The 12526-nt window shown below is 46.8% G+C and overlaps 1 protein-coding gene across 1 annotated transcript; it reads left to right on the forward strand.

Moving 5' to 3' along the window:
- The first annotated feature begins 10790 nt into the window (after window positions 1–10790).
- Window positions 10791–11741, forward strand: LOC128044925 (olfactory receptor 12-like). The gene has a single exon (XM_052637345.1). The coding sequence runs from the start codon at window positions 10791–10793 to the stop codon at window positions 11739–11741; it is 951 nt and encodes a 316-aa protein (XP_052493305.1).
- The last annotated feature ends 785 nt before the right edge of the window (window positions 11742–12526 follow it).

The raw sequence follows: 12526 nt of genomic DNA on the forward strand, positions 1-12526 counted from the left end.
AGTTAGCTAGTGGGAATTGGCTGTATGACTCAGAACTCAAACCGGGCTCTGTAACAAGCTAGAGGGGCAGGGTGGGGTGGGAGGTGAGAGGGAGGTTCAAGAGGGAGGGGACATGTGTATAATTATGGCATTCATGTTAATGTATGGCAGAAACCAACACAATATTGTAAAGCAATTATCCTTCAATTAAAAATACAGAAATTTCTTCAAAAAGTCTGGGACTTCCAACTTTGCTTTCAATATTTTTTTTTAATTTTTACTTTATTTTACTTTACAATACTGTATTGGTTTTGCCATACATTGACATGAATCCACCACAGGTGTACATGCGATCGACTATTTGTCTTTCTTGAGACTCCATACGAATTTTAAAATGTACTTTTCATTTTCTGCAAAACATAACTGTGATTTTGAAAGTGTGACATTGAAGCTTAGATCACATTGTATAATTTTGTTCTCTTCCAACTCAAGCACATGAGATATCTTTCATTTTTTAGGTTGCCTTTAATTTCTTTCAGCTATTTCAACAGTTCAAGGGACTCTCAAGGGTCTTTTCCAACACCACTGTTCAAAAGCATCATTTCTTTGGTGCTTAGCTATCTTTATGGTCCAACTCTCACATCTGTACATGACTATTGGAAAAGCCATAGCTCTGACTATATGGTCCTTTGTCAGCAAAGTGATGTCTCTGCTTTTTAATATGTTGTCTAGGTTTGTCATAGCTTTTCTTCCAAGGAGCAAACATCTGTCAATTTCAAGGCTGCAGTCACCACCTGCAGTGATTTTGGAGCCCAAGAGAATAAAATGTCACTGTTTTCATTGTTTCCCCATCTATTTGCCATGAAGTGATGGGACTGGATGCCATAGTCTGTTTTTTGACTGTTGCGCTTTAAGCCAGCTTTTTCACTCTCCTTTTTACCTTCATCAAGAGGCTCTTTAATTCCTCTACAATTTCTGCCATAAGGGTGGTGTCAGCTGCATATCTGAGGTTATCCCGGTTTTCCCAGCAATCTTGATTCCAGCTTGTGATTCATCCAGTCTGGAATTTCCCATGATATATTCTGCATAGAAGTTAAATAAGCAGGGTGACAATACACAGCTTTGACGTACTGTTTTCCCAATTTGGAACCACTCTGTTGTTCCATACTATTGCTTCTTGACCTGGATACAGGTTTCTTTGGAGGCGTCTCTTTAAGAATTCCCATCTCTCTAAGAATTTTCCACAGTTTGATATCATGTTTCATATTTTGAATCAATCTAATACATGACAACAATATTTTGATTTGTTTCATCAATTACTGAGAGAATATGATAAATTTCAATCACGATTTTGATGTTTGCATTTCTAATTCTGTCAGTTTTTGATTCATATATTTGAAATCTTCATTAGTGGTGAAGTGAAGAGAAGTCACTCAGTCATGTTGACTCTGCGACCCCATGGACTGTAGCCTACCAGGCTCCAGGGCCCATGGAATTTTCCAGGCAAGAATACTAGAGTGGGTTGCCATTTCCTGCTCCAGGGGATCTTCCCAACCCAGGAATCGAACCCAGGTCTCTTGCATTGTAGGCAGATGCTTTTACCATCTGAGCCACCAGGGAAGTCTCTTTAGTGGTATACAATTTTAAATTTTCCGATAATCCACGTGGATTGAACATTTTTATTTTGAAATGTCCCTTTATAAGCAAACTTTTCCCCTGAAATCTACTTTGTTTAATAATTTTTGAACCTTAAGAGCCTCGTTTTCCTTAGCATATTCATAACACAACTTTCTCCAGGATTTTACTCTCATACTTCCTATAATTTTCTAATAATCATATATCATGTTTATAAATTGGCTTTGATTTTCAGTGCAGGATTAAAATATCTTAACAGATACATTTACTTGACCTGCAATGAGGGAAGGGCCATATTATGACTTAGAGAGGGTTGTGCTGCTTCTGCAGACACAGAGCCCTGCACATCACTCTTTGTCACACCAACACACCAGGATGAAGCAAAGGAGAATGGTGTGTGGGGGCCAGGAGGTCATACCTGCAGCCTGAGACCTTTCCAAGAAGGGCCACTGGGTCCCTCTGAGTTGCTTCTCACCCGGTGGACCCCAGTGCTCCCAGAGGAATTTCAGGCTTCCTGCTCCTCCTGTTTGGGGCTGAGATGTACCAAAGAAAGGTTAGCCACAGGATTGCATCTTTCAGGGACTCAAGGAGTTGGGAGTCCCAGCACACTCAGAGCTCAAGTAAATGCTAATTTGCCACTTGAGACCTTGAATCCCAGCTGTGCCAGGTGGAGAGTATCTTCAAGTAGAGTCATCCAAAGATGCAAGTGCCATGAATACTACCCAGCTAGGGGTAACAGGTAGAATTGAGCCAGTCTCATCTCCTGCTTACACCAAGACCCAGGAGTTTCCTGCAGCAGTCACTTGGAGCACATGGCCTGCCTCTGACCAGTACCCCAGGTGCTCTCTGCTGCCCTCTCCTCGCTCTGACTTCCCTGCACAGGAAGCCAGAGGTAAACGAGGGAGCAGGATCCTCAACACCACGTCATTATCGTCAGCACAGACCTGGGTCAGGAGTCCTCCCCGGGAGCACAGGGTCGTGGGTGAGCCATGCTCCTCCTGACATCACAGGAGCACTGTGGTCATCACTCAGCAGGGCGTGGTCAGCATCACTGACAGGTTAGTCCTGGGAGCCTGGACTCTGAACAACACAGTCCCCTACATCTCACTGCACTGGGCAAGATCAGTCAGGGCCACAGGTCTGAACTTTAATGAGAGTGGGAATAATCATGGGGAGTTATATAAATGTGGGTTTTAACTTTAATGAGAGTAGAAATAATCAGGGGGTCTTGAATAAATATGATCTTAAATTCAGTGCCTGAGACCTTGCATTTCTGACCAGGTCTTAGATGCTGCTGCTGCTGTAGGGCCTCAGACACACATGATAACTAGATATACAAGGAAAGGACTCAGGACTTAGTCATTACAAACAGAGGCTTGTGACAACACTGGATTATTCCGCTTCACCCCCTAAGGCATTTCTCAGGCTCAATTCCCAGATTCAGTGAAGCCAGCACTGCAGCAACTCTGGGTCACCTCAACAGCCAAAGGAATGTGTGAGTATGTTTTTATAAAGCAAACTGAGAGATTGGCTTCCCAGATGAAAATGCAAATTGTTCCTCGTGTGCTCCCCCAGGCACCCTAACGATCACTGTTTTGATGACCCAAGCCTCCTGAGGTGGACAAATAGCCCTGGGAAACAGAACAGAAACAGGGAGCTGGGAACCCCAGGAGCAGAGAAGCAGACAGCCAGCCTGGGGTGGTGGGAAAAAGATAGTCACTCTGGTCACAGTGAATCTATTGTGCATATGACTAGGGGGTAAGCAGAGATGGACAGGAAAGCTTGGTCATGATGAATGTGACTGCTTGCACAGGCCAGGGGTGGGAGGCCAGCGTGGTTGGCCATGGGGCATAGGGCAGACCACCAACTCCACTCTTAGCAGCAGCTCCAAACACATATCACAGTGAACCCAGCCCGCCCCAGGCCAGACTGTCCCCTCTGCTCTCGTGTGAGGGTTGGAGTCAAGTCTGCCAGAAGAGGAAAGCTGGACAACCTACATGGCCACCCACGCTTCTATTGTTGGAAAGAATGAACTCTCTCAGACCTCCTCCTAAGAGAACTGCAGGCTGGGAGGGTCATCACTCCTTCAAGGAGCCCCTAACCACCCAGGCTCCAACTGCACACCCTGACTCCCCGGGAGCTCACTCCCACCAAAATCAGCCAGTTTCACGATGGCAAAGATCTCACGTCTAGAAAATATGAAACTGCCCTAAAGCTGATTGACCTCAGCCTCCCACTAATCCCCTCGACTTCTTAGGGGCCCGTAGCTCTGTGTCCCCTGCCTTCCACACTCCTTCCTATTTAGGCTAGATTTCCTCTAAGCACTTTCTCTGGCTGTCATACAGCTTGTCTCCATGTTCCATGTGACTGTGGTGGTCAGCCCCATCCAGTGCAGACAAGGAGGTTTGGGCTGTGACAGGAACAGGAAGCAGCACTCAGCAGGAGGATCCAAACACCGAGGCAGATGTGACCATGTTGCTGGCTCCTATGGCTCCAAGAAATCACTTCAGAGGATGTGCCAAGGCGCCAGGGGCCTGAGAGTAAGGACAGGGAGGATTTGCTCATGTCCTGAATGTGTCCCAGCCTCTGTCCTGCTGTTTTCAGACCATGGAGCTGGGCTGTCTCCTCTCCGTGAATTGTCCAACTTCTGGGCATTTTAAGAAAGAACGCTTTGATTCCCAAGGATGTGGAGAGCTCTGTTGATGTTTGCCATCACAGTCTTGGAGACAGAAACGCTGGGAGGCATAGGGCCTGTCTCTCAGGCTCTGCAGGGGAGGCAGGCATAGCTCCACTTCAGCCTGGTGAGGGCTGGGCCCCGATCTGCTCCCGGACTGCCCTGGAGTCAGAACCGTCACTGGGTCAGTTCAGATAGCATCAGGTGCTTAATGATTTCTGAAATTAAAAATGAGTAAAATGGGGGTGGAAGGCGCAGGATTAGGTATCTGAGCCAGTGCGGGAATGGCACAGTTCAGGACCATCCCCATGGGAAGGGAGAGCGTGTCCTGCAAAACAAGGACAAGGAGATGGGAGCCATCCTTACGCTGGAGACTCTCAGCTCAGCAGGACCCCTGGGGCCATTGACAGGCTATGGTGAACAATGTCAGATTCATGATCTCTGAAGAAGAAGATTTAAATTTGGGACCAGGGACCAGCCTTGATCACTCGGGAGCTTTGTGTAGCAGAGTTTTATTAAAGTAAGAAAAGGGCCAGAGAAAGTTTCTGACATAGATATCAGAAGGGGGGTGGAGAGTGCTCCCCTCACTAGTCTAAGAAAGGGAGTTATATATTTTTTTAATTAGTTATTACAATAAATCAAAAGAATGTGTTAAGGTTGTAAAGATCTTACTAGACACACTCCTATAATTTATATTTTAAGATAACAGAATTAGCCAGGTTTTCAGGAAGGAAAAATTGTCCTCAAGCAGGATACATTGCTGTTATATAATCCTTACTAAGGAATATAGAAGAAAAAATTAAGTTTGGCCTTCCCTCCTCCTTGAGAATTCCAGACCCCTGTCTCCTCTTTGAGAACCCAGACCCTTCTCTCCTCCTCAGGGACCCTGGACTTCTTATCAACCTGCCTAAGAATTGACTCTCTCATTCCCCCCCTTTCTTTTAGGAGAATTATGTTGCCAAGGGAAAGGGGCATCGTTTTCATTCCATAACCACTTCCTGCTGTTGAGGGGCGTAGTCCCTAAACTGCTGAGGCAACATAGTCTGCCAACCCTCATAGGGGGGTCTTTGACCAGGGGCCCCAAGTAATAGTTGGGGGAGGCCGTAGCACTTGTAGGAGCCTGGACAGCCATCTGTAACTTACAAGCTTTCAGACGGTTGGAAACAAACCCCATTTTACAGTTACAGATGTAAGGCAAAACAGTCATTAAACCAAGTTAAAACATAAAATTGTAATTCTAATATTAAAAGTCACATTATGTCCTTAGTTAAGTTATACCAGTCCATCTTAGGATTGTTAGATGTCATCAGATCAAGAAGAGGCATCACATACGATTGTTGGTGGTGGTGAAGGTATTCACAGAGTTGAAGAAAGTCCTTCCCTTGAAGTGGAGAAACCCACCATGGGAAGCCATCAATTGGTGAGGAGGTTGAAAAGCTGAAAGCTGAGTCACATAGTTAATTCTAAGGCTTCAGGGTCTATAACAATGTCTGTGCATAAGAAGGGTCTTCCATAAATACATTCAAAAGGGAACAGTCCCTCCCTTTGGGGGACAGTTTGAGCCCTCATTAAAGCTATGGGTAGAATTTTAAGCCAATTTTCCTGTGTCTCTTGAGTTAATTTGTGCAGATGTCTCTTAATAATGTCATTAATTTTTTCAACCTTTCCTGAGGATTGGGGTCTCCAGTAATATATAAGTAATATTCTATTCCTAAAGCTTTTGACACCTGCTGAGTTACAGCAGCTTTAAAGGTGGAGCCATTGTCACTCTGGAGGCTCTGCAGCAGCCCAAACCTGGGAATAATTTCAGGGATTAAAATTTTTATAACTTCCTTAGCCTGTTCACTACAGCAGGGAAAGGCCTCAATCCATCCAGTAAAAGTGTCTACCCAGACCTGTAAGCAGGAAAATCCATTTGTTTTTGGCACATAAGTAAAAGGAGCCACAGCCTCATTTATTATTCATAAATCTTATTATTCATAAAACTACTCTCCACTTATCATTTGATTTTTTATACCCAAAATAGGAGTGTTGCATGGACTGTTACAGGGAATTAATAGCCCCCGCTCCTTTAAATTCTCAGTGAATTTTTAACACTTCCTTAACTTTTAGTGGGTACTGCTTTTGATGTGAAAATAGGTGAGGGTCTTTGAGCTTGATAAAGACAGGAACAGCATTTTGTGCTTGACACAGTTTTTCCATCAGCCCACACTTTAGGATTTACACTTTGTTCAATTATGGGAGAAAAGGAGCAGGCTCCATATTTATGAAAACAGAGGCCTGGACCTTGCTCAGTGTATCCCTCCCCAGAAAGGGTGAGGGAGACTCCAGCACAAATGGAAGCTCAGGAGAAAACAGTACAGAGTCCAAGTTGCAGCTTAAAGGATGACTGAAATAATAACATTTGGCTTGTCCAGATAGTCCCACTATGGTAGTGAATTGGAAGGGAGGCAGGCCAGGGGCTTCAGTGAGGACAGAGAAATTTGCCTCAGTGTCCAAAAGAAAACTGACTGATTGGCCCTCCACAGTTATTAATACCCAGGGTTCCTCAAGGGTTATTAGGATGGGGGGTTGTGTGGGGACCCTGGGCCCCTTCAGTCCTGATTGTCCTGAGAGTCTGACCCCTGGGGCCTATGCCTCAGAGGGCAGCTTCTCCTCCAGCGTGGTCCTTTGCGGACCAGACATGGAGGCAGGGGCGGCTTAGATGCCTGAGCGCAATCCCACTTGAGATGCCCCTCCTCTCCACAGTGATAACAAGCCCGCCCCTTTCCACCTGGGTCCCTCTGGGCATTTTTCTCTTCAGGTTGACTCATAGCAGTTCTCACAGCCATCACTAGAGCCTGGGTCTTGTCTTTGGTTCTTGTCTATTGTCGTTTTTCCTCATTTCTCTCCTGTAATATACTGTCTGAGCCAGCTGCAACAGTTTTTCTAAAGACTGATTTGGTCTGAACGCCTGTTTGTGTAACTTACAGCAGATATCTGGAACCAACTGAGTGAGAAATCTGTCTTTTAAGATCATTCCTCCTCTGCAGCTTCAGGATCAACGTGAGTGAACTTGCAGAGAGCCTCCCATAATTATCTAGGAACTTTCCAGGAGTTTCCTGCTCATCCTGTTCTATGTCAGCCAACTTAGCATAAAGTCTTAGTGTGTGTTCACTTGAGTCCCTCAAGAATATATGTGGCAAAGTGATTCTGATCCCAGTTAGCCATGTTATAGTCCCAGCCTGGCTCTGTCGTGGGAACTGCTTGGCTCCCAGTAGGGAGGAGGGCTATTTCATGTTCCCTCTTCCCCCTTATCTCACATTCAAGCCATTCATCTCCAAAAGTAGTAGCTTCCCTCAGAACTTGAGCTCTCAAATCAGGAGTCAGCATCTGTCCCAAGACATGTATTATATATCTCTAAGTAAGCTCATAAAGTAAAGTTAGTCCCATAAAGACTTCTATGTACTTTTTGGATCCTCTAAATAGTCATGACCACAATTGGAACTGTGTGAATTTCTACCTAGACTGAGGCAACCCCTCCTGGAAGGGTGTCCTGATTCTCAGCCTGTTCAGTTGGGAACCCCAGATACAGGGGCAAAGTAAGAGGACTTGGGGGAACTGAAAGTTTCACACCCAAATATGCACCCTTAGGACCCAAGTCTGGAATATCTCGCAGAGATAAAGAGCCACACATATGGTACTTCTGCCCATCTTCTCTTGTTTTCTACAGAACTGGTCTAGTTGTAAAACAGTATCATAACAGAGACCCTTTAACCGGCCAGTGTTCCCTGTCTTCCAAAGGATACTGTGGCCATTCAATATCACAGAAGGAGATCAGGTGTGTCTTTTTAAGTTGTAGGGATCAAACTTGTCCCAGATTTGTTTTTTAATACATTTTAAAGAAGTGGTTTTGGAACTGCTAGCTCCCATCTGTAAGAGAGAAAAAAGCAGCATCCACAGCCATGGCTTCTTTCCATCGGAGGCATCCCTCCCTGCTCTAAATGGGGGTGTAGACAGACTTTCCACTGAAGCTTTTTTTTCCCTGGTCAGACTTCGGCTGTCCCTCACCAACACAGGTGCCTTACTCATCCCTCCCAGTTCTTCCACTGAGGAGGGGTGGAGATGCACCAGGGGAAGGCCTGATGGCATCCCAGATTGATTTCTAATTCCTTACCACCAAGATCCTTGTTTGACTTGTCCTTTTCTCTGCTGCCACCCAGAATGTAACAGGGTAGCTGTCCTGGAATGTTGCCCAAGCTAGGATTGCTATGGGAAGCATCAGTGTCCATGAGCCCATTCACATTTCTGAATACAATCCTGACTGCAGTAGAAGCGGTGAGTCACCAAGGGATGAACAACGATCAAGATGTCCCTCCTGAGTGTCACCACGCTAGTCTTCACGATAGTAAAAGAGGTGGTGGAGGGTCGGCCAGTGAGGAAAAAGTGAATTTTGTCCTCGAGCTACTAGGACCAATCCTTCCAGTTCATTTCCACAGATTCCACAAAAAGAATACCTAATGAGTTGAGACAAAGCCACGAGAGAGCCTCCCCAGTCCACTAACAGCGCAGCAACGGAAGAAGCCCGCTGCGCCTCCAGTCTGACCGGATCCTGCAATTCCTGATTTGTGTCCTCAGAAACCTCACGGTCACCAGCAGCACTTCTACCCACATAGGGGGAGGCCAGCCATGAGAGACTCACTTTTAGGACTCTGGCCCCTGAGACAGGCAGCCAAGGGAGTGACTGCTAGCCTGAGAGATATTCCTGGAGCTAGAGTTCTGCCTCGTTCCCGAACATGCTGCTGGAGCTAGCATTCCCCCTCGCTCCATACAGGCTCCTAGTAACTTTCTAGCAAGGCTAAGCACTTCCATACGGGAGGTGTACAAGTACACAATAACAGCGGGGATCACAAGTCCCTTGAAAGTTTATGATCTGACAGATTATGTTAGTAGATTTAATTCCCCATGCAATTACAAAATGGCCAAAGAGACCAGGAAAAGGTGACTGAGAAAGGAAAGTTTGGTCCACACGCTTTGCCCATCTCTGGCCACCCTCCTCGAAGGGATGTTGGGTGTCTCTTGGCATTGGCAGGTCGATATAAACCCCCGACAAGGTTCCCCTTTCTGGGGCTTCCATCAGTCATTACACAGCACTGTGAAACCACAGAGCAGGGCTCCTCACTTGCTTCATGCAGGGCATGTCATTCATTCACAAAAGCACACGGAAGAGTTAGTAAAGTAAAGCAGAAAACGTGCATACTGAGAAAGCAGGGAGTCTAGAGCTCTGAGAGTTCTTACATTGTCCTGAAGATCCTGGACGAGCCCCCAGAATGATAGCTTACAGTGAACGATGTCGGATTCATGTCTCCAAAGAAGATTTAGCTTCAGGACCAGGGACCAGGCTTTATCACTCAAGAGATTTTGCATAGCAGAGTTTTATTAAAGTAAGCAAAGGGCCAGAGAAAGGTCCTGACATAGACATCAGAAGGGGGATGGAGAGTGCCCCCCTCGCTAGTCTAAGCAAGGGAGCTATGTACTTTCATTTTGGTTTTACAATAAATCCAAAGAATGTCTCAAGGTTGTAAGGATCTTACTAGACCCGCTCCCATAATTTGCATTTTTAAGATAACAGGATCAGCCAGAAAGTTTTCAGGAAGGAGAAACTGTCCTCAAGTTTCTCAAGCAGGATACACTGTTGTTATATAACCCTTACTAAGGAATGTAGGGAAAAAAACATTTGTCCTTTCCTCCTCCTTGAGAATTCCAGACCCCTATCTCCTCTTTGAGAGCCCCAGACCCCTCTCTCCTCCTCAGGGACCCCAGACTTCTTATTAACCTGCCTAGGAATTGACTTTCTCGCCATCTCATACCAGACACTGGGCGTCCTCCAGAGTGAGCGCTCCAATCATACTTCGTTGTTGTTCATTCACTAAGTCATGTCCGACTCCTTGCAACTCCATGGGCTGCAGCGCGCCAGGCTTCCCTGTCCTCCACTGTCTCCTGGGGTTTGCTCAAACTCCTATCCATTGAGTTGGTGATACCATCCAACCATCTCATGCTCTGTTGCCCCCTTCTCCTCCTGCCTTCAACCTTTGCCAGCATCAGGGTCTTTTCCAAAGACTTGGCTCTTTGCATCAGGTGGCCAAAGTATTGGAGCTTCAGCATCAGTCCTTCCAATGAATATTTAGGGTTGATTTCCTTTAGGATTGACTGGTTTGATCTCCTTGCAGCCCAAAGGACTCTCAAGAGCCACAATTCAGAAGTATCAGTTCTTTGGTGCCTGGCCTTTTTTATCATCCAAGCATACTTAGGAATTGATGAATTAGAGGAAATGTTTATGTTTCAGGTCAGTTGGAGCTTATCTAGAAGAGTGGGTAGCTAGTTGTCCCTTGGTCAGGGAGTAATGGGTCACTGAGGGGATCCTGTTCTCCAAAAGAATACAACCTTGTGGCCTTGACCTGCCCCTTCTCATTGCCTCCCACCTGCTTTCTGCTGTCTGCTGCTTGTTGCCTAGCTGAGAGCCATGTCACCCTATGGGAACAGAACCCTCTCAGTGGTGCCTCTGCAGAAGTTTGTGCTGGACAGGTTCGGGGGTGGCCCACAGACCCAGGCACTGCTGTTTGCTCTGTTCCTGGTGCTGTATGTGGTGGCCATCCTGGGGAACCACACCATGATCGTGGTCATCACCCTGGATGCCCGTCTGCACTCCCCAATGTACTTCTTCCTCAAGAACCTCTCCTTCCTGGACTTGGGCTACTCATCTGTCATTTACCCCAAGGTCCTGTTTGACTTAATGTCATCAACCAAGCTCATCACCTTCGCAGGCTGTGCCACCCAGTTCTTCTTCTTCTCCACCATGATCACCACTGAGGCATTCCTCCTGGACGTGATGGCCTATGACTGCTTCGTGGCCATCTGCAGCCCCCTGCACTACCCCATCTCCATGCACCCCTCGGTCTGTGCCTGCCTGGTGCTGGGCTCCTACTGCGGGGGCTGCCTCAACTCCATCCTGCAGGCCAGCTTCACATTCAGCCTCCCGTTCTGCAGCTCCAACCACATCGACCACTTCCTCTGTGATGTGCCGCCTCTGCTCAAGCTTGCCTGTGCTGACACTACCATCAGTGAGCTGGTCATGTTTGGCCTTTGTGGGCTCATCATCGTGGGCACCACCCTCGTGGTCCTCGTCTCCTATGGCTACATCACAGTGACCATCCTGAGGATGCGCTCAGGAGGAGGGAGGCACAAGCTCTTCTCTACCTGCGGCTCCCACATGACAGCCGTGTCCCTCTTTTATGGGACCGTTTTTGTCATGTATGCCCAGCCGGGAGCTGTGGCGTCCATGGAGCAGGGCAAGGTGGTCTCCGTCTTCTACACCCTGGTCATCCCGATGCTCAACCCCCTCATCTACAGCCTGAGAAACAAGGACGTGAAGGATGCCCTGCGGAGACTGGGGCCGAGACACACAGCCACGTGACGGAGGGTGACTGGAGAGACTGGTTTTCCTGAGGGCAGGATAACAGAGCTTTGGGGGAGGCACTGGGTTTAGTTTGAGTAATTAATCCCTCACTCATTTAATTTATTCTTTCATCCTATATTTTATCTAATCCTTCTTGGAAGCATATCCTGGACAAAAAAGTACTGCAAGTGTGAGATGCAAAATGAATAAGGCATTTACTTGCCAACAGAAAATTAGTATACTTCAAAGGTAAGACTCCAATCTCAAAGTCTGGGTGACAGAGTGGGCAGAGTGGTGAGCAGAGAGTCTCTGAAATAGCATATGTGTCCGAATTCAACATCCTTCACTGAAGACATGAAACTACACAAACTCTGATGCCTTCTCCTTCACGTCACTTCACTGAATCCATGTAAATATGTGCTCTGCATTCTCCCCTCGTCCACCTAGAAGGGCGGCATTTGTAGGCTCAGCCTTGCCCCTTCCTAAGCGATAACATGTGGGTTAGTTACAGGGCATTAGGAAGACCATAATTCCCCTCAATCCTGAAGCAGGCTGTTCCTCACCTCCCCCTTCTGTGCACTGATTCTACCACCCAACAAGACAGTAGGGAGCACCTGCGCTCCTGCTTTAGGTGCTCCTAGTGCTCCCTGTCCTGGGTTTCTCCCCTCAGGAGCCCCAGGGATGCCCGACATCCATAGTTCTACTGAACCTCCACAACCCAGCCTGGCAGGTGACAGTGTCCTGGCTAGTTAAGACCACAGAAAATGGTGCTTTGTTAGCACAGGTATCTCTGAGTAACGAGG

This window comes from Budorcas taxicolor, chromosome 3, assembly GCF_023091745.1.
Source record: "Budorcas taxicolor isolate Tak-1 chromosome 3, Takin1.1, whole genome shotgun sequence".
Taxonomy (NCBI): domain Eukaryota; kingdom Metazoa; phylum Chordata; class Mammalia; order Artiodactyla; family Bovidae; genus Budorcas; species Budorcas taxicolor.